Source organism: Mesoplodon densirostris, chromosome 10 (assembly GCF_025265405.1).
Source record: "Mesoplodon densirostris isolate mMesDen1 chromosome 10, mMesDen1 primary haplotype, whole genome shotgun sequence".
Taxonomy (NCBI): Eukaryota; Metazoa; Chordata; class Mammalia; order Artiodactyla; family Ziphiidae; genus Mesoplodon; species Mesoplodon densirostris.
The window spans coordinates 41894825-41918521 of record NC_082670.1 but is presented as its reverse complement, the minus strand read 5'-3'; the positions used below and the strand labels follow the sequence as shown (position 1 = coordinate 41918521).

Here is a 23697-nt window from a genome sequence, read left to right as displayed (position 1 = left end):
GGAGAACTGTATAGAGTTTCCTTAAAAAACTAAAAATAGGGGCCTCCCTGGTGGCGCAAGTGGTTGAGAGTCCGCCTGCCGATGCAGGGGATGCGGGTTCGTGCCCCGGTCTGGGAGGATCCCATATGCCGCGGAGCGGCTAGGCCCGTGAGCCATGGCCGCTGAGCCTGCGCGTCCGGAGCCTGCGCGTCCGGAGCCTGTGCTCCACAACGGGGGAGGCCACAACAGTGAGAGGCCCGCATACCGCAAAAAAAAAAAAAAAAAAAAACTAAAAATAGAACTACCATATGACCCAACATTCCCACTACTGGGCATATACTCTGAGAAAACCATAATTCTAAAAGAGACATGTGGGCTTCCCTGGTGGCACAGTGGTTAAGAATCCACCTACCAATGCAGGGGACACAGCTTCAAGCCCTGGTCTGGGAAGAGCCCTCATGCTGCAGAGCAACTAAACTCGTGCACCACAACTACTGAGGCTGCACTCTGGAGCCCGAGAGCCACAACTACTGACCTCATGTGCCACAAATACTGATGCTCACCTCCCTAGAGACCATGCTCCGCAACAAGACAAGCCACTGCAACAAGGAGCCCACGAACCGAAACAAAGAGTAGCCCCCACTCACCACACTAGAGAAAACCCGCATGTATCAATGAAGACCCAATGCAGCCAAAAATAAATAAATTAAATTAATTAATTTTTTTAAAAAATTATTAAATAAAAGAGACGTACCACAATGTTCATTGCAGCACTATTAATAATAGCCAGGACATAGAACCAACCTAAATGTCCATCCACAGATGAATGGATAAAGAACATGTGGCACATATATGCAATGGAATATTACTCACCATAAAAAGAAATGAAATTGAGTTATTTGTAGTGAGGTGGATGGACCTACAGTCTGTCACAGAGAGTAAAGTAAGTCAGAAATAGAAAAACAAATACCATATGCTAAAGCATATATATGGAATCTAAAATTTAAAAAAATGGTACTGATGAACCCAGTGGCAGGGCAGTAATAAAGCCTTACACATAGGGCTTCCCTGGTGGCTCAGTGGTTGAGAGTCCACTTGCTGATGCAAGGGACATGGGTTCATGCCCCGATGCGGGAAGATCCCACATGCCGTGGAGCGGCTAGGCCTGTGAGCCATGGCCGCTGAGCCTGCACATCCAGAGCCTGTGCTCCGCAATGGGAGAGGCCACAACAGTGAGAGGCCCGCGTACCACACACACACAAAAAAAGCCTTAGACATAGAAGAGAATGGACTTGAGGACATGGAGGGCAGGGGAGGGGGAAGCTGGAGAAAAGTGAGAGTAGCATCGACATATATACATTACCAAATGTAAAATAGATAGCTAGTGGGAAGCAGAAGCATAACCCAGGGAAATCAGCTCTGTGCTTTGCGATGACCTAGAGGGATGGGATAGGGAAGGTGGGAGGGAGGCTCAAGAGGGAGGGGATATGGGGATATATATATGCATATGGCTGATTCACTTTGTTGTACAACAGAGACTAATACACTATTGTGAAACAATTATATTCCAATAAAGATCTATTAAAAAATAAATAGATAAATTTAACTATAAATAAATAAAAGAAAGGGCAAAATAATGATAATCTCAGGAACACAGGCAATAGAATCAATACAAAAAGACTTTATTGAATACAACCAAGAGGTCAAAAAGAAGAAAAATAAATCCAGGAAAAAGCTATGAATGTGTAAGAAATAAGGATCTAAATAAAGTATAAGTGTCTAAATAAAGAAGAAATCAAGAAAAATAAAACCATTAAAATTCAGATCTAGAAGTCAAAAAAAAATACTAACAAACTATGTCTACATACATATGTATTGATAGATAGATAGATAGATAGATAGATCTTGATTAAAAGCAACAGGAAAGTGAAAAATGCTGTGGTACTTAAGTTTAGAAAAAGATATATGTGAGCTTTAAAATTGATAGGAAAATAAGCATAATTATTGTCTTTAATAATTTAGATGTAAATATGAAAAGTAACAAAAATGCAAAGTAAAATTTTCAAACCCGTAAATATCAGAATGTCCAAAGGAAAGTAGGAAAGTCAAAAAAGAAAACATTTCAAGTAGCAAATATAAAATAAGATAAGAGATATTAATCCTAATATAAGAAGAATTATAGTAATTGCTAATGGCTTAAGGTCCCAGATAAACATAATTTCAGATCAAATATAAAAGTGATATCCAGAAATATGTTGTGTTGAAGAAAATAAGATGAGTGTACAAAAAGATTAAAAAATAAAGTAATAGAAAATAGTAAAACAATTATAATAGAAAAAGTAATAAAAGATACATCTAGGAAAACATGAATTAAAAATTACGTATATGTTATGTATCAATATATAAGGTCACAATTTTCATATGAGACTAAAAAGAACAGCCTCGGGTTCACAAGGACTGTATAGGCTACTAAAGGCTAGAAAAATCAAAATGATGATAATAAACACATAAGCAATAGCAATATAGTTTCAAAATCAAAGTCAAATCTTATGAACACTTCTCTAGCCTTATTCGTTCTGTTTTTCTTGGCAACAATCACCACGATCACACTCTCTTAAACATTGTGCTCTTGTAGCTTCCATGTTACCACACCACTCCGACCATAATAGACTTTCATTCTCCTTGATTGGACCTACAATATTTTGTTCCTGTGAGCTCCGTACAGGGTGTCCACAGCATCGACGTACCCGTCATTCCTTGATCCCTCGTACCAGCTCCAGCCACACAGGTTTAAGGCCTCGCTGACACACATCTTGAACTTATCTTATCCAAATAAACATAACCCTCTTGCCTCTACCACACTGAGCCCTCTTCACGTTTGTCTACAGTCAAGGCAAAGAGCGGGAGCTCTTCCACGATTCTCCTCTCCTTCTCTGCACACATCCAAACCAAAACAAGGCTGCAATATCTATTTTGTACCCAGTGTTTCTCTGCAGCTCCTCTGTACCAGGCCACTGTCATGTTTCCTCTGACCTCGGTAACCTCATCACAGCAGCCATCAGCCAGCTTTCTCAATGGTTTCATATTATTCCCCCTATATTTTTATATCTTCCCATTTTCCCTGGAATCCAAACTTCATGGCATGGCATGTAAGTATCCTCATCACCCCTACACCCCTTTCTCACCTCATTTCACACTGTTCACCATACTGTAACCACACTGGCCTTCTTCATGCACACTAAGCTCTTTCCTGCCAGGATATTTGCACATGCTTACTCCTCTTCCTGAAAGCTATTCTCCCTGATCTTTCTATGACTGGCTTCTTTCCCTCATGGTCTCAGTTTGAATCCTACTTTCAGATCACTATATCCAAAGTACACCTCTCAGTGTGGAAAAAAAGGAACCCCCCTACCTTGTTGGTGGGAATGTAAATTGGTGCAACCACTATGGAGAACAGTATGGAGGTTCCTTAAAAAACTAAGAATAAAACCACCATATGATCCTGCAATCCCACTCCTGGGCATATATCCAGAGAAAACTCTAATTTGAAAAGATACATGTACCCCAATGTTCATTGTAGCACTATTTACAATAGTCAAGACAAGGAAGCAACCTAAATGTCTGTTGACAGATGCATGGATAAAGAAGATGTGGTACATATATACAATGGAATATTACTCAGCCATAAAAAATAATAAAATAATGCCATTTGCAGCAACATGGATGGACCTAGCGATTATCATACTAACTGATGTAAGTCAGACAAAGACAAATACCGTATGATATCACTTTATATGTGGAATCTAAAAAAAACAAAGATACAAATGAACTTATTTACAAAACAGAAAAGACCCACAGACATAGAAAATAAATTTATGGTTACCAAAGGGGAAAGGGGGTGTGGGGAGGGGTACATTAGGAGGCTGGGATTAACATATACATACTCCTATATATAAAATAGATAAACAACAAGGCCCTACTTTATAACATAGGGAACTATACTCAATATTTTGTAATAACCTATAAGGGAAAAGAATCTGAAAAAGAATACATATATGTATATTTGTATAACTGAATCACTGTGCTGTAACCTGAAACTAACACTAACTTGTAAATCAACTCTACTTCAATTAAAAAAAAAAGTACGCCTCTCTGATTACTCTGCCTTGCTCACACTTATCACCATAGTACCTCACAGTGCCAAGCCCATAGTAAGCACTAATAAATATTTGTTAAATGAAATAATTGCCTTAAATTGAATGGCTTAGAATAATGTATCTTTAGAACTATAAGCGTTAAATATTTGTTAAATAAATCAATAATACAGGTTATTACTCACATGTTACTTAAGTCCTATTCCTATTACATTTAATGTAATATAGGGTATTTTTACATGTTCAACAAATGAAATGAGAAAAAAATACATTTGAAAATTTATATAGTCTCTTGCAAATCAAATTTTCTATCTTTAGATTAAAAGACTTAAAGAATATACAAAATAGGTTACAAATAGAGAAGCTATAACTATCCATTTGCAGGTTCTTTCTACTAAAATATAATAATACTGACAATGAGTGATTACCTGGCTTCTACATCATTATTAAAGGATATTCATCTATAATGTTCCAATTGAAAATTAGAAATACTCTTTTAGTTATAGGCAATTCTGTACATTTAAAATCTACTTTAAACACAACTTTGTAAATCAACTCTAATAAAAATTTTTAAATAAGTAAAATACAATAAAATCTACTTTATACATACAATGTCCAATTTTGAAAAAGAATATGCAAAAACTATTTATACTAATTCCAAGAAAGAAAATAAGACTGACCAAAAAAACCTAACAATTATCAATAAAAGAAAAACCACAATCATTTTGAAATTTGGGTAAGTAGATCTGTACAAAGCATTCAAAAAGAAAAATAACTTGGAGAAATGTAATATTTTATCCCAACAAATGAAAAAGGCTACATGATAAGAAGGGAGTACTTAAATATTCAATTATAACAATGCTTTAGTAGTCCTCAAATGATCTAAAATATCCAGGATTCTGTCCCTCTGAGTCAACAAAAAATAGAATAAATTCAGTTAACCAAAAGAAAAGAATTCCAGAAATAATACCAGTGTTAAAGCTCTAAGACTAACACTACTTTAGTCTACCTCATTTTCAGTTTCTACAAGTGTAAGGACTCTGAATTACATAAGGACTGAAGCTATGGTTTGGGATGAGAATAAGTCACAAATTCTACATACATTTCTATATCCTAAATGCCAACATATAACAACACAGTCTGATACTTTGGCTTTCAAACTGTTTTGAACTTGACCTACAGTTAGAAATAGATTTTACTGCAACCTATATACACATGCCTATACCTGTACATGCAAATGAATTGAAATAAATGTCAACAATACCTACTCACTGCTTGGAATAATACAGTCTGATTGATAGTTTACATTCTTATTATTCTATTTTTAATATGCTGTTTGCTAACAACAAATAAACAAAACAAAAAAAACAAAAAAATCCCACAATGCTAGTCGCTATCCACTAATTTCCCAAGTCACTACTGGGCCTTGACCTGCAGTTTAAAAAATCATTAATATAATAACTCTTATGGTTCAGTAAATTATATTAAATACATACATACTTTGATTGTGTCAGAACCCAAAAATGTCTGTAGGGAACTTGAAGGAGAATCAGAAGAATGCTAGAAAAAAAAAAAAAAAAAGACAAGCTTATGTTGCATCCATCCTAGCCAAGCAGAGGGAAATGAAGTGAAGCAAAGCAAAGGTTTGAATTGCACGGTCTAGTCTAAGGCATTACCATAGACAAGGAATCCTGTAAGACCTTATCAATGGTAGCACAGAGCTCTTCAGTTTGCTGCCTGAGCTGTTCAGGGAAACACAACTGGAAGAATTGAAACCAGGTACTGGGTTAGCAATGAGTTTCGGGATTGCATTTCAAAAGCAGGGGTGATCTGAAGCCATTACCTCCAGAGGTGGATCTAATGTGCTGTCCTTGGAGATGCTCTCTGTCTTGGCTGGTTCGTCTAGTGCCTAGTGATAATAAATGAAATAGTTCTCATGTGAGGGTTTTAGTCAAATATACATGTAGTAAAGTCTGAATGCAAAGAAAGCCCTGTATGTCTCCATGTTTCCAAGAAGAAATATCTTTGAAACGTCTGATGAGCTATTCTCTGACCTGGAGGCATTGCCCACAACTGCCTACTTTCTCCTATGGAACTAGTATCTCCAATATAAGGAGTCTTGTAGTTCTTGTGGGCACAAGCCCCATTGGCTTTTGGAGCTTGGTATTTTGCGGGCTTGTCCCTTGGGTGGGAGCCTTAAAAGCTGTGACATTAGATGTGCAGCCTAAAACCTCAGGGCAAAGTTAGGAGCTGGGGTTTCCCTCCGAATTGTTTGACACTGTGCCAGGGATGGGGTTGGTGGCAAGAATGTATCTCAGCCATTCCTGCTAGGTTTCGTATGGGTATTTTCTTATTAATCTGAGATGCTGGAGTCACTCAGCTGGTTTCTGGATTTCTCTCAGAGGGAATTTCTCCATGTGCAGCTTTATATTCAATGTGTCCCTAGGAGGAGAGAAGTTCAGAAGCTGCCTATGTTGCCATCTTGGTCCATCTCCTTCATCATTTCTAATATTTATTTGTGTCCACCTGCTTTTTTCTTAATCAAATTCCATGTAGAATTATCCATTTCTAATCTCTTAATTGGACTAACTTTTGACTTTGATCTCCTTTGACATACTCACATTCCATTTCAGTAGTTTCTGTTCATATCTTTCTATTTATTTCCTTCTACATTCTTTGGATTTATCCTATATTCCCTCAAAGAATCCCTTTTGTTGCATTTTACAAGTTGTGATATGTTGTATGGTCACTGTCATTCAATTCTAAATACATTTTTAGGTATTTCCATTAAGGTAGTTTTTCTTGCTATTTTTTTTTTAAATATAAGGGTTTTTTCCCCAAATTTTTAAATTACCTACTTATTTAGTTATAACCATAGAACTTCTCAAAATAGCCATTTCTTATGTAGTGTGAGATTTATGGTATAAGACATGATTAGTTTTTTGTAAATATTCCATTTATGCTAAAGAAAACATCTATTCTCTAATTGTTGGCTACAGAGCTCTGTGTGTATGTGTGTGTGTGTGTGTGTATGTATCTATCAGATCAAGATTTTTCTTTTTTTTTCAAATCATCTTAGTTTTACCACTTTCTTTTGTATGCTTATTCTATTAGTAATTGAAAGTCATCAATTAATTGAGTCACCATAAAATCTCACAGAATTGTAGTGAGTCTGTTAATTTCTCCCTGTGATCTTAGCAATTTTTCTCAATGTAGTTTGAAACCATTTTATTAGCTACATTCATAATTAGAAGAAGTATACCTTCCTCATGAATTAAAGATTTGTCATTATGAGGTAACCCTCTATATCCCTAATAGTGCTTTGTGTCTTAATCTCTATTTTGCCTGATACAACAAAATGTTTTTATTAGCATATACCTAAGATGCAAAATGGAAGTAGACTACATCGCTGAGTCACCAACAGAGAGCCATGCTGAATGGTCAAGTTGAGCTTTACCCCACTGTGATGTAGGGAGGAAATAAACATTTATTATGTTAAGCTATCCCCCTTATTTCAATAAATCACATAGGAAAATACTGTCTGAAAATCATTTTTTCAAAATCTATTTCTCTGCATTAAATAAAACATTGGCTATGATAACCTAACAGAAACCCTTGAGACTGCCTCTTTCCTACCATAAAAAAATCTCTTTTCCTCTCCTCCTCCATCCTCTATATTTTTGATTAATCATGAGTAATGGATAGCAGGGAACAGAAAATGTTGTAAAGATAACTCCTTTCTGATGTTCAGACAGATTAATTTTTCCTTGACATGGTGTTCTAATCACCTCCTATTTACCCTGTTGGTGGGGGAGGGGAAGGGCTTTCCACTCTGTGGTGATGGGGATGGCCAAATACATGACACCTGACACTGGACAGGAGAAATCCACAGTAGTTTAATAGTCAGAGGTGGTTACGGCCCAGGGGAAGAAACTGTGCATTCTATCAGGGCCACATAAGAGCTGTGCTCAGGGTACAGTAAACAATAGGGGCTGTGGAAGGCAGGTTTTGTAGGATCAAGAGAGTGAGGCATCCCTGCTTCCTTAGAAGGGTGTGGTCGGCTTGTTTGAATAAGTAGACACTGCATCTTGTCGGTTTGATAGGGAGGGTTAGGGGACCTTATCTGGGGGAGCAGAGTGGGGAGGTGAGCTTGCAATTAGACCAGCTGAGGCCCTCCCAATTCTACCAGGTGCCAAGCAGGTAGTATTGGGCTTTAATTTTAGGCTTTACACTACACAAGGCTTCTAACTATGACGATCATTATAGAGAAGAAAAAAGTCAGAAATTAATGACCCAGAGGAGGGGATATAGGTATACATATAGCTGATTCAGTTCACTGTAGAGCAGAAGCTGACACAACATTGTAAAGCAATTATACTCAAAAAAAAAAAAAAAAACCCAGAGACTGGGAGAAAATACTTGCAAAGTAAAAAAAGAAAAAAAAAGAAAAAGAAAAAAATTAATTAGTGACCAGGATTAACAGGTTAGGAGAGAACCTTGGTCTAGCTCTTCCTCGCTCTCCAACAACACCTTCTACCCACTCACTTGCATGCTGCTCTTTAACCACAATGGATCACTTGAGTTCTTTGAACTTGCGCTGACCTTCCAAGCACACGTTACTAACTTTGCCTAGATTATCCCTCCTCCATCCTCAGCTCACTTAGAATTCGTATTCATCCTAAAAATCCTAATCCAGTTCCTTTATAATGTTTTTCGGCATTTGCACCAGGCAAAATCTGCCCCTGCCTCCTTGGGGCACTGCATCATTCCATACATGCCTTAAGCATATTGTATCATCATTACTCTTCAACTGTATCTCCTCTCTACTGTACCATTTGTCCTATAACAATTAGGAAACTAAGGTATTTATCTTGATGGTCTCAGGATAGAACACATGATATGTCTTCAGTAAAGATCTTTAGGATGACTTGAAAGGGCAGACTGACAAATAAATGGAGTTAAATGAATAAATGAATCATAGAAAGAATATGATCTTAATATGCCTCAGTAAAATGCTCTACAGAAGGAGTTTAAACTCTGAATATTTTAAGTAACAATTTATTTTCCCATATTTCAATTAAATGTGTTTACCATCAAAGATCTGAGTATGTGATCCATGTTAATATAATGAGCAAATATTTTTTCAGCCAAAATCAAATAGGATTATTATCTTGGTTACTTCGTGGTAAATTACTATAGGCAAACACAACTTTTATTATGCTACTTAAAGTATTGAAATTTACTCAAAGAATGAAAAAACTATCTACTCAGAATGCTTGGAAAATTAAGGAAGATAACCAGTATTCAGTCAGTAATGCTGAAACTTTGAAATGGATATAATACTCGAACTGCATTAAAATTTGGAAGGGGGATTATTTTGAGTTTCAATAACCTTGAAATTCACTAGAATTGATTTTTTTTATTGACAAGGAGTTCTCTGTCAAATATATCATCTTGATCCACTCCTTCTAGCAGTCATAAAAAGTAGGTTTTTCCTCTGTAGTACAAAAATGTATTAAAAGAAAATATATTAATTCTCCATTAATGTGAAGCCTGACTATAGATTGCTTTTTGACAACTTAGCCCGGCAGGATTGTATTGATGTTTCTTTAGATTTATTCATTTTGATTGAAGTTCTCTTAGAATATTCTCCAATAAAAGATTTTATTTAAAAAACATATATTTTCTACCAGACTGGCTGATAGCCAAGTGAGGCATAAATGGAACATGCTTTGAATCCTTTTTTTTTTTTTTTTGTGGTACGCGGGCCTCTCACTGTTGTGGCCTCTCCTGTTGCGGAGCACAGGCTCCAGACACGTAGGCTCAGCGGCCATGGCTCACGGGCCCAGCCGCTCCACGGCATGTGGGATCTTCCCGGACCGGGGCACGAACCCGCGTCCCCTACGTTGGCAAGCAGGCTCTCAACCACTGCGCCACCAGGAAAGCCCTGAATCCTATTTTTAAAGATTCTTAAGTAGTGGTTAGAAATAGTCTCATTAAAAGTGGTTGTAGCACAACTTTGGGGCCCAGTTTTTGAAAAGAGACATAGTGAATCTACTTTTAGAAGAAAATAGTTTCTGAGCTCAGCATGACATTATAATTAAGAGGCAAGAACTAGGAGCAAGTATTGTAAATCAAAGTCTTTATGAGAATATATGACCACACACTGTAATAAGTGTTCCCCATCCAAAAGGAGCATCTCTCATGGAATTGCAAACACTGTTAAGTCAGATATATTGAATCAGCAGACTGATTAGAACCTGCTCTCTTTGGAAATAGGATTAAGTTCTAAAAATCTGAAAATAGAATGAATTAGTTGCACTCTAAGTAGAGTTAGAAAGTAAACTGCTTCCAAAGAGAGGATACTCTAAAAGGGCTTGTAAACTTTTTGTGATGCCTGGACTATCTAACTGGATTGGATTTCAAAAATTTCATGGGTGAGTACTGTATTTTAATAATGATAAAATTAACCTCCCAAAAAACAATTCAGGCAGAACCCCAAAACTGCTATACTTTGTTAATCTGACCAGCTATTTGGTAGAATAAATCCTGTGACTACAAGAGATTTGCTTGATTTTCAGTCATTAATACAACACCATTTGTAAGATTGGAGATATTCTCAGCTAAATAAATCTCATTTTGATTCTCTAGTTGGAGATTCAGGTCTGAGTAGCATTCAGATCTGAAGAAAAGGGGGAAATATATGCTGTAAGCCAAAGGGCCGTCCAATATGTAAAATTACAACTTCTTTAAAGGTCTAGGAATATTTAACAGCAGATTATTTTCATATGATTGTTTTAAAAATTCAAGAATTGAGGAAATTTAATTAGTGTTTTTAATCCCAAGATCTCTGGAGGGTTAAATGTCTGTTCCTCTCACACAGAAGGAAGGAAGTTTTGGCAAGTCATTACGGCCAGTTTCAAACCTGTTCCTGAAGGCTTAATGGCAAAGCCTCCACACTTTTTCTTCGTTTAATCAAGTATATCAGAAGGGTGCTCCTGATTCCCAGCCAGCACCTCCTCTACTGTAATTCACCACCTCTCTTTCAATAACTCAAATAATTGGGGTGCTTTGTAAACCCTCACTAACTCAAGTCTTGTCAGAACTAAGCTATTTCCAATTCCCTTTAACTGTTCCTCATTTCTGAAAAAAAAAAACTTTTGCAGCTCTAATTTAATGAATATTTAAATATATTCTAGCAAGTAATAAAAAATTATCCAAAACATCACCTCTTGCTCAATATTTCACTTTAGCTAATTGATGTCACTGTTGCATGGTGAGCAGGGAAAAGCTAGGGGATAATCTTATCCCACTTAAGGTCCATTTCAGCAACTCACTAGCCCTGCAGCTTTGGGAAATTTAGTTGACATTTTGGAGCATCAAAATTTTCACAGAGTTGTGAGGATAATAAAGCATTTAGCTCAGTGTCTGACATGCTAAAGTACTCGGTATGGCAGCCATTGTGATTGTATTCTTTAACCATTAAAAAGTACCAAGTCTAAAACCAACTTACTTTCCTTGTAGCAGAAGGCCTTTTATATCTTTTCCATGGAATTAGAATTGATGAAGCTTATTGTACCCTAAAGGAAGATGCTTATCATCATCTTAATTGCCATATACGAGGCTCCCTTGTTTTTACAATCCTATGAGCAAAAATTTACTTTAAAATCGTGTAGAATAAAATTGGAAATTTAAGAGACCTACCCAGGTGCAAACTAAATTAATTCATTCAATGAATGTTTAACAAAAACTACTATATTTTCTCATATAGCTTATAGTAGAAAAAAATGACAAGTATGCATACTTTAATATGGTTTACTAAGCGCCTTAAAAGAAATAGTTGCATGGTAGACAACTGCCCAAGAAGAACCAATTAGTATAGATTTGGGTCCTGGGCACTTTTCCATTGTTAAAGAAATTAGGAATACATTTACTTCTTGAACTAACCTAAATTAAGAGATGTCTCTCTAGTCTAGACCATATGCTAAGTCAGTAACCAGATTTTGTTAAATTTTTGAGACATGTAAAATCCTAAAATAGTCTCACCCAAAGACATATGTTTAATCAGATTGGAGTTTATCAACTCATGTTTTAAAAAATTAAACTGGCAACTTAGAATAAAATGATTTGACAATTGACAAGATACCTCAAATCTTTACCTTTCTATTTTTGTAGCACAGTTTTTACTACTGTCTTCAAAACAGTTGTTCTTTATCCTCCTTCTACCAGGAAAAATAAAATAATTTTTCTCCTGTAACTTTCATTTAAATAATTAATCCTATAATTTATAGGTGCTATTTATAAAATTGAGCTACTCTAAAATTTTTTTAAACACATTAAGCTTATGAATTAAATGCATAGTAATATCATTTGTTGGGAAACAGTACATAACCATAGCCTTGATTTTATCCTGAGAAGTAATTGTGAGGAAGGGAACAGATAAATTACTTACAACGAAAAAGTATATTCTTTCATGGAAAAAAATTAATCACTGTGAGACAATATATATTCACATTATTTGATTTCAAGGAAATATCCCTTCATCTTTCCTTTCCTTAATACAATTGCTCAATAAAAATAATAATCCATTTATTTAGAATATTAAAATGTGCCCTTCAGTTTAATTTTAACTTTTTACCTATTGCTATCAGACTCAGATGATTAAGAAGAAAGATTAGTCAATAAGAGAGAGAGAGAGATCGTCAACATTCTCTGAAAAGGACAGCAGTACCCACATTGAGACTAAAAAATAATGTCCATATCAAAATTAATTCCTCTACAGAGCCCAGTATATTGTTGAACATATTGTAATAAGGACAGTCACAAATGCACGTTCATCTGATTATTTTGTTCCTGCTTTATAATCACTTGTATTACATCCTCATCTCAATCTTAGAGAAGATGATTATTGGCAGGAGATTAAGTCAAAGACCCCAACACCAACACATTAAAAAATGATGCCTCTAAAGCCTTAGTTAAGGCTTTAGTTAAAAATGCTTTCCTCCTAAATGTTCATAGGGGAAAAAATGATAGAAAACGGAATAAGCTATAAATTTAAGTTTTACACGGACAATAAATTACAGAATTGAAGTATCAGAAACCTCATGTCCCCTGCCAACAAAATGTACTCTTTTGAAAATTATGGGCTTCATCAAGGGGTGATTAAAACTGAAACCAACCCAAGGATTCAATGAAAGCTTAATATCTGATTGGAAGGGATGCCTGTATTTCAATTTGGAGAAAATTTTGCTTTTAAAAATAGTATTATTTTTTAAAGTGATTCTGGTTCCTCATTAATTATACTATATGCTATAAAACAGAATGTGGTGTAAAAAATCCGGTTGGGGGAGAGAATTAATTGTCCACCTATCTTAAGACGAAGTAAATGTGTTTTTTCTATCTTCAAGGCGTTCCACAGCACGGACCCTAACAGAATATTGTAATGACACTGCGCAATCACCCTACCCCTTAATTGTGCTGTTCTGTAAGATATTAAAGGGATCTCAGAAAAGCTTCTGTGATTTAAAATATTCCAAAATGTTACTCGTCTCCCAAATAGATGAGTCTCTGATGATTATAGTTTTAATTTACTCAATTCAGAAATAAGTCCCTTTGATTTTAATGGCATAGGATGAGTTCTATTGTATAAACAGATGGGCAAAAGGATCAAAATTACCAGATTTATTTTTTAAAAACAACATCCATGAAAGAAACAGCACAATATCATTCAAAAAATATTACTGAAAATAGAAATAAACTCTCATAAAATCATGGGATAATACTTTTGTTATTTAAAAATTCTTACAAAGTAAAATCTCTCATTGAGGGATACATAACATGGGAAAGCCAGCAAAAAAAATAATAATAATGTGGAATTATAAAAGGCTCTAAAGAAAAACAAACATCATGTTATATCCTGTGATCTTTGAAGAATTCAAATATTTATTGTCCAAAAACAACATCTTAGCCAAGAGACCATTATCCACACTAGATAACTGTATTAGATATTTTAAATTAGATATCATGATATTTAAACTAGATATCATGATATTTATATGTTGTGGTACTAAAAATAAAAATAGTAATTTTACTGGAGTATGTTTTATTCAAAATTAAAAACACAAAACCTCTCCCATATGAACTTGCATTAGGTTCAATGCAAAGCGATACCACCATAGACATTTATGAAATGGGTTTGTGATGCAATTTGAAATTAAGCTAATCATTCCTCATTTTTAATGACTGACTAATGGATTATAATCTCTAAAATCCATTGAATTGGAAGAGAAGAGAGCCGGCCAGCATGAGGGAAGGACACTGTGGCACAACAGCCCCTATTCTCTCTGCCTGGCTACTGGGTGGAAGAGCTTCTCCCATTTCTGTGAAGGCAGGCACTTGTGACCAGATTTTGGAAATGTCCATCTGAAATGGGGAGAAGGTCTATGGTGAGGGAATACTTCTACTATGACTCCGCATAATATTTAACTCTAGAAAATAGGATAAGGCGCATCTGGTGAAGGTATCACTTTCTGAAGCCTCCTGAAACCTCCTGAAATTGGTGTTTTACACCCATATCATCTTTCAATGAACCATAGAAGGTCAAACTTCAGAAGAGAAGCTAGATAAATAGTTACAGATGGCCCCCTCACCCCCCACCCCCAGTTCAAGGCATTCAGATATATAAAGCATAGACTCTGAGTCACAGGTGGATAACTGGGAATTTGTTATCAGAGATACATGATATAAGAGATACTGACAACCAATGTTCACCTATATACCACTTAGTATCTCCCACTAACAATTCCTACTTTTTTAGACAAGAGAATATATAACAGTTTTATTCTCCAGATCATGCTAAAATAACAAGAATGTAGGCTCATAAGCCAGTGGTCAAAATACCACCTGGTTGCAAACATTAACATTTTGACAAATTATAACATTATTTGAAACACTATAATTGCACAGAAAAAAAAGGGCTTCATGCAAAGATAAACTGCCAAAATAAATATCATAAAAATAACATAAGAAATGTATCATGTCATAGACTTGGTAATTGATTTCACTTCAATTCTGATATGATCTTCCACTGGGGCTTCATTTGAGTCTTTGTAATGGACTTATGAAACAAGGGGCTTTAATTTAATTTACCTACTGAAGCAGAATCCCATAATTTTATAGTTAAGGACTCAATAGCAAGTCAAAAATGCCCTGGAGCCATGTGAAAGTAGCTGGATCATTGGAAGGGATCTCAACCCCTCCTTCCCATTCATGGAGGTCAGATCAATGGCTGAGGAAAATGGATAAAATGTTCAGACCATGATGGGATTTAAGAGGCTAAGTTGGATGTTTGGCTAAAATATTTCCACCCTGTGGAAGCCACTATTAATCATCAGATTACAAAGGTGGCCAGTTGCCCACATGTAACCCCATTTTACCTCTACTCTATTGATCAATGTGAATAGAGGTAGAAGCTCTTAAATATTAATAACCATTTAAAATTCCAAGGGACAGGGATGTACCCAAATCTGAATCAAGTTTCTCAGAGCTGCTTAGTAGCTTGGATAACTCCAGGCTCCTACCAAGACTCTACCAATAAATCAATGATGTCTTTGATTCTATCCAAGATGCTTTCACTACATCATCCTAAACTAAGAGCAGCATTTTATTTTAGTAAAAGCAGAACTTGAAAACAGATTTTTTTTAAACATAACAAAAATGACATAAGCAATTTTAGAAAACATCACCAAAATTCACTCTGCTTTTGAGCCAACACTGACCTTCTGTTCCAAAAGCAATGTGTTTGTTGGGATTGCTGCAAAAGCCTTGTAGCTGGACTTGGTCTTGTATTGCTAGAATGGGGGTAACCAGAAAGCAAGAGTGGAATTGAAAAGGGGAAAGAATGGGACATAAATTTAGACTAGTTCTACCAAGTTAAACCACATGTTATCAAATGAAGAAAACAGTGATTATGCTTCAACAACTTGTTTTTGATAGAAAAAAATTAGTTTATCATGTTAATATTTTATTAGAATGAGAAGCAAAGAAATATCACAATAAAATATCAGCCTAGAGATTATAGGCAAGTATATGCTATATCATTTCAGAACTTAAAAACATTCATTTTTACAAAGTTATATATAAATTTCTCATTAGTAGCATGCCCTGAGAGGAATACTATTGTATAAATATTTGGGGTATTTTTGCTTGATTCTCAAAGGAAAGCAATTCTTCTTTTATAGTGCCATAATTAACAAATATTATGCCAATAAGTTTAATTGAACTCAATACATTCTCTTGCATCATTCATAAAAACAATGATCAGAACACATAAAATTTAGCAGTAATTTTTAGAAAGTAGTAATTTTGAATAGAAGTGATATCAGCAATTTAACTCCATAATGGAAAAACTAGAAGGCCATGCTCTTGATCTTAATTTCATTTTTTTAAACCTCATCACCCTTTCCTGCACTTTCTAATACAGTGATGTTAATGAATCAAATGATAAAACATTCTGAGTTTTCTTTTTCTTTTTTCTTCTTTTTTTTTTTTTTTTGCGGTACACGGGCCTCTCACTGTTGTGGCCTCTCCCGCTGTGGAGCACAGGCTCTGGACGTGCAGGCTCAGCGGCCATGGCTCACGGTCCCAGACGCTCCGTGGCATGTGGAGTCCTCCCGGACTGGGGCACGAACCCCTGTCCCCTGCATCGGCAGGTGGACTCTCAACCACTGCACCACCAGGGAAGCCCAACTTTCTGAGTTTTAAGTAAAACTCAGAGTAATCTAATTCAGTTTTGGGAAGTATTTGGGGGAGAGGGTTGAGCATGAGAAAGTTGTAGAAACCAGTATCATATACATAATCAAAGGCCCAGTTTTGATATTGTTCTGGGTCCCAAGCTGCTTAACTAAGCTCAAGGTTCCTCTCACTTCAAAAGCTCTCAGGCAACTTCCCCACTCGCCCAGAGCCAGCGGGAAACTGGCATGCAGCTCCAGGCTGTCTTCATCCCCTGGAAAGAAGACCAAAGGATCTACAGAAGAAGACAGGGTAATCAAGTAAAATAAAACCTTGAATTTTATGGATGGGATTGGTGTAATCCTCATTCAACTGGTGTGAGGAAGGTAAGAGGCTGTCACATTCATATTCCTTAGGAAGAAGTTCAAGTAGAAAAAAATCAAAATGCCAGACCTGGAAGAAGAAAGTCTCTGGTCCCTTCAAGACTTGAGCTTACCTACTGAAGCAGAATCCTGTAATTTTATAATTAATGACTAAAGTCATTAATTAGAAGTCTCTATTGATCCAGCACTGCTATGGTTTCCAGAAAATAATGTATTTGGATAAGCACTAAAATAAAATGCCATCTCAGCATGTGGAATTAGAGCTGACATCTATGACTAGGCGAATAACTTGCATTGCCTCATTTAATTTTGCAGAATCCCTATAACTAAAGAGTCATTAGGAAAAGAAGATGTGGTGAGCTCAGGTGACTCATCTAAGACCACAGCCCATAAAAAACAAACAGATTTGGAATTCAGGCCCATCTGGATCCAATATCCATGCTTCTCTATAAGATACTTTTTCCCAAGGAATATCTAAACAGACAAATAATGCAGAATAAAATATGTTATTAATACTCCACAATGGTTTGTGGATATTTAACTGTAGCAATAGTTGCAACAATAATAATAGATAACAATCACAACAAGCCACATACCCTTCTGAAACCTTAATGTGTATTATCTCATTTAGTTTTCACAACAAACCTATTATGTAGATATTACATTATGTTTACCTTATATATGGAAACTAAAGCAGACAGATGTTAAGAAACTTATCCAAGGTTACTAGCTACTAAATCATAGCTGGGATTTGGGCAAGGGTGCTCCAGCTCAACAACTGTGATTTACCTGCCATATGCCCTTGCCTCTCCTTTCAGGATGCATAATCATTTATAATGTTTATTCTCCTATCCACAGCTGTCCTAAAGAATATAGTTGGTGAAGCCTCTACAGAGCAATATCTTGTTATTATAAATGTAACGCCATGTAATCTTAGAATTAGAAGTGATATTGAAGGCAATCTGTTTCAACCCCTTCATCCAAGGCATTAATCTCTCTGATCCTCTGTTCAGGCACACCATGAACAATTGCCTACCTCCCAAGGCAGCACATTTAGGTCTAATTGTTAGAATTGGTACAAAATTCCCCTTTATATTGAGCCAAAATATGTTTCCTGCTAACTTACTCCTATAGGACCTTGGTCCTCTTTTTCCCTGCTTGGACTAAGAGCTCTCTTATGCGTGATAGTTATACTACTGTTTCCACCTACTCCTTCCTTACCGATCCTCAGCTGAAGAATTTCACTATCCCTTTCCTCTGTCAAAATTCCTTTAATTTTTTTAATTTAATTTTTATTGTATATTAGACTACAGTTGATTTACAATGTGTAAAAAAATGATACAAATGAACGTATTTATAAAACAGACTCACAGACTTCAAAAAAAATGTATGGGGACTTCCCTGGTGGCACAGTGGTTAAGAATCTGCCTGCCAGTGCAGGAGACACAGGTTTGAGCCCTGGTCCGGGAGGATCCCACATGCCACGGAGCAACTAAACCGTGTGTCACAGCTACTGAGCCTGCACTTTAGAGCTGACGAGCCATAGCTACTGAGCTCACGTGCCACAGCTACTGAAGCCCACGCACCTAGAACCCATGCAATGCAACAAAAGAAGCCACTGCAATGAGAAGCTCGCATGCTGCAATGAAGAGTAACCCCCACTGACCACAACTAGAGAAAGCCCACATGCAGCAATGAAGACCCTACATAGCCAAAAAAATTAAAAAATATATATTTTAATAAAATAAAAGAACATTTACATTTCTTCTAAAAAAAAATTAAAAAACAAAAATTATGGTTACCAAAGTGGAAATGTGGGGAGAAGGACAAATTAGGAATTTGAGATTAACACACTATTATATATAAATTTTTAAAAGGTGTGTTTATCTAGATGTATTTTTAACACAAAGTAGAATATCATCATCACTGACATGATATTGACAATAAACTCAATTAATACAGTGAAGATGATAATCATTGGCATTGCCTCCTTGGTTTTTGTGGTGCGTTTAGAATTCACAGAATGAAATTGAGGTCATTTTATATTGTTGGATCACATTGAGTATGCTATTACCTAAAATTCCTAATCCTTTCATCTTTTTCTTAACATTTGTTGAAATTAAACTCCATCCTGTATTTATGCTTTTTCCCTCTAGATCCAAAAATAGTACTTTAGGTATTATCTCTATTCAATTTCACTGATTAGATTTGTCAGTAATTGTAAACTGCACAGATAATTTTATATTATTTCATGAACCATTTTTTAGGCATAGCATCTTTATCTTCATTCAAGTCACATACAAGGATAGGGAGCTCTTGCCTACTGGGTTCTGCCAACCTGGTGGGCATCAATCCATGTTGTAAATTTATTTGGATACGGCAGTTCAACTAATGGATTCACTCAACAAAATATTATTGAGTATCTACTTTGTGACATTCATTGCTCTAAGTATTGGTGATTCAGCAGTAAACAAACCCGCAAAGCCTTTACTCTCTAGAGCTTACATCTTAATGAACTGAAACAAACAATAAGCAGACAAATAAATAAGAAAGCAAAAGAAAAGCCATAGAGAGATAATAATATGCATAAAATTAAAATAAGGTGATGAGGGCCTCCCTGGTGGCGCAGTGGTTAAGAGTCCGCCTGCCGATGCAGGGGATACGGGTTCGTGCCCCGGTCTGGGAGGATCCCATATGCCGCGGAGCGGCTGGGCCCGTGAGCCATGGCCGCTGGGCCTGCGCGTCCGGAGCCTGTGCTCCGCAACGGGAGAGGCCACAACAGTGAGAGGCCCGCATACCGCAAAAAGAAAAAGAAAAAAAAAAAATAATAAGGTGATGAGATAGTGATCTCGAGGATGCTTTGGATTAAACATTCAGAATTCACAGAAATATCTCACTACTTCTCAAATATCTCTCCTTGTTCAAGATATCATGAAAGACATCACAAAAGCTAGAAGCTGGAAATTGTTCAATAAATGTCTATTGCTTGAAGAAAATGTCTGACTTCCAGTTATAACTGTTTTGGTAAACATTCACAACCTAAGAATTTGCCATAATTTTCAGAATTTACCTTCCACTTTTTGTGTTAGAAAAACAGCTTGCTTCTTTTTTCTGGTAAATCTCCTCTTTCCCATCATTTACAATACTTCTTTTGCAATAGAATTAGAAATTTCATCTGTTTTTTGAGATATGATTTATCTAGACCAGGAGATATGAACTTATTTAGAGCAACTATATGTCCTTTCTAGTTCTTCATCTATCTTGGGCTTTATGCATCTCTAAGACATATGTAGCCTATCCTTCTCAGTCCAAACATCATTCTTGTTGCCATAAGAGATACTTTTTGTGTTCAGTATATTTCTTTTAGTTTCTCTTAACAATATCCAAATTTGGAGCATATTTCTTTTTTAGTATGTCAAGGCTTCCAAGTATGAAAGCAAATTCATTGATTTCCCTTCCTTTGTTTAAAATTACAGATCACCCTAGTCACTGTAATTATAACTTAAATAATAAGAATAGGCTGTAATATTACAGGCTGGAATCACCATTAGCTAGTCATACAAGGTAGAACCGACCAGCCTGACTTTGAATCCAGCAAAAAATTCAGTGATAACTACTATATCTCTCCAATTTTCAATCTATGCTTTTAGTCATCTTTCCATAAATATCTGTTAAATTCACTACATAACAGGTACAGGGCAAAGTTTAGGTTTAAAAAAGGAAATTGCATTTTGTATGTAAGTTTATCAGAGCTAATTCTATTTATAGGCAATGCTAGATATTGTAACATAAATCCTGGGTGTGAAGTTGGGGATAGCAAGAACACACCCTTCCCCTTCAGAAAATATTTCCCACCACTCTCCTCACCACCACCCCCATCACTGACACATAAAATTCACCACAGGCTCTAGTAATAAAGATTTATGAGATCTCAAAACAAACTGTACTATTTGCCTTGAGAATCAGGTATTTGAACTCATGGTTACACTTTAAGTACAGGTAAATGGCAGGACCTCAAATTACATAAACAAGACCCTGAGGAAGGGCCTGACTATACTCTCTCAAGAAGCATCACCTCCTTGGATGTCACCCTTTCAAACAAACCTATCTCCGCCACCCAACATAAACTGGTGACAACCACCTCTTACCCTGCTATATTTTTCTCTATACCACTTATGATCTTCTAACATACAAGAAAATTTACTTATTGGGGAGGGGGAGGGTTGTGGACTGTTTCTCTTTCACTGTAGAGCATAAATGTTCTTTTAGAAGGCATTTTTTACAATTTTATTTGTTTCAGCATCTTCACAACTTTGAAACGTGTACATAATAAGCACTCAATACATATTTATTGTATGAATGAGTGATTTGTTTTGAACTCAGAGTGACCATTTTTGCTCATGGAGGTACATTTCAATCTGTTCATTTCCAAGATTATGTAATGATCAGCAGAAATGGAGAAAGTCACATAGAGGCTTATAATCACCAAGTTTTCAGTGTGATATACTTGGAAATGTTATGATGCCTTAAAAGAATGAGAGTTTATGAATAAAACATAAGCTATAAAAGTTCATGAAATATCTAAAAGCTCCCAACTGATTCCCTAACCAATCCATGTGTCCAGCTAGCTTTCAGGCCAGGACAGTGACACCACTGGAGCCCGCACAGAGCTTCAGATGATCATCATTGAGGGGCAAAATGTATGAGGTTTTGATGTAATGGCCATCCCAAATTTCCATATGGAACACCATGATAACTCACTAGGAGAAAAATGTAAATTTTAATGAAGGCAAAATATATTGGGAACCCAAATACAACTCCATAGATTAATTTTTGATATTCAGGCTTTCCCAAGGGGAAAAAGTGTCTCAGACAATATACACATTGATCAAAGAGCCATGGGAACAACATTCAGGGAGACACCCATCCTGTCTAGGACCATGATTATAATGTGAAATAATATTTTTCAACCATATCTGAAATTAAAATATAGCCATTATACTAATAAAAGCAGATTTAGAACTTTAAGATTCTATCAAACATATCTTATACCTGAATTTAGCTCAGCCTAAGCTAGCTATTCCAGTTCATTTTCATATCAAAGGACAGTAAGGCCAGACTTGGAACTAATATCTTTCAAGCATTGATGTTTTAATTTGATGGCTATCTGTATTCTAGGACCTCTTTCCTTTCAGGATCTGGCACTGAGTAAAGCTGATCTAAATCTGAAACTCTTTGACTTCAAAGAGGGTCCTGTGCTCAGATTAGCACCACAGTGGAATGAGCCAGAAAAGAAACAGTCCATAAAAGCATATAAATTCTTTGATATCCCAAAGCTTTTGTCTATTTCCTATCAATCTATAAAGAAATCTTAGCAACTTAAACAAAACGAGTCAAACATCAAAAATAACTGCAATAAGATTTATCTCTTCCAGTATCCAACAGTGTCCATTTTACTGAACTTTTCACACTCAAGTTACAATTCTTGCAAGAATAGTTTTATTTATATATATATATATATATATATATATATATATATATATATATATATATATATATACACATACTGATTTTTTACCTACAGAGATAACAGCAAGAAACAAGGAGGAAATAAATGACAAATATTTATATGATATATATATGTTAAATATGACAAATAAATGTCTTGAGAGAAACTAATTTTGCAAAAGTTATCATAAATTTTACCCATTATAAGAAACATTTTTTTTCTGTTCAAAGGAACAGATAAAAATGGATTAATTATAATCATTCTCCATATTTTCATACATGTTCATCAAATTTAAGAAGCATTTCTACAAGCTTGAACTTTATTAACTTGGAAATAAAGAAAATAAGCAGAAAAATAAAGCTAACACTGAAAATTCTTCAATATTGGGGGCAGTAAATGAGCTGGGAAGGAACAGGTCTTCAAAAAACTTGATTTTAGGGCAAAAAAGGACTTCATCAGAAGCCGTTCTGGGCTCACTCTTTTCCAGATCTCCAAAAATGGGACAAAACATGAACAAAACAGAGTGAACCACAAACAGAAACCCTCTAAGAAGACTGTGGAGTAACACTACTTTTCATAAAGGTAAAGAATAAGTGTAAGGCAGTATGGTTTAAGAGATAATTGCCAATAAATTCAGGAAAAAGTAATGTTTAGATCACCAGGGTTTTTTTTTTAATACATTACAAATGAATTCTATAATCACACATATGTACTGAAAAGATAATCACCAGGTCATTTCACCTCAAATAAATCATATTTTCAAACATAGAGTTAGAGAGAAAGTTAGATTTCCTCCATCGCATTTGCTTTGAAGTTTAAAATACAAGGGCTTAATAATCTTGAAAAATAAATTTTAAAACGATCCAAATATTATACAAATTGATAATTCTAATCATCATTTAATTCCTTCATGAGAATTAATAAATAAGACTAAAATGATAAG

At 35.6% G+C, this 23697-nt stretch overlaps 1 protein-coding gene across 1 annotated transcript in view; it reads right to left on the bottom strand.

The window, feature by feature from the left end:
* The window catches only part of MLIP (muscular LMNA interacting protein), a 172219-nt gene that overhangs the window by 121244 nt on the left and 27278 nt on the right, over nt 1–23697 (bottom strand). The window contains exons 5-8 of the mRNA XM_060111458.1: nt 15911–15982; nt 5977–6042; nt 5810–5893; nt 5634–5693 (exon numbers count right to left, since the gene is read on the bottom strand). Coding sequence (XP_059967441.1) covers nt 5634–5693; nt 5810–5893; nt 5977–6042; nt 15911–15982 — 282 coding nt within the window. The remainder of the gene's footprint in view (nt 1–5633; nt 5694–5809; nt 5894–5976; nt 6043–15910; nt 15983–23697) is intronic.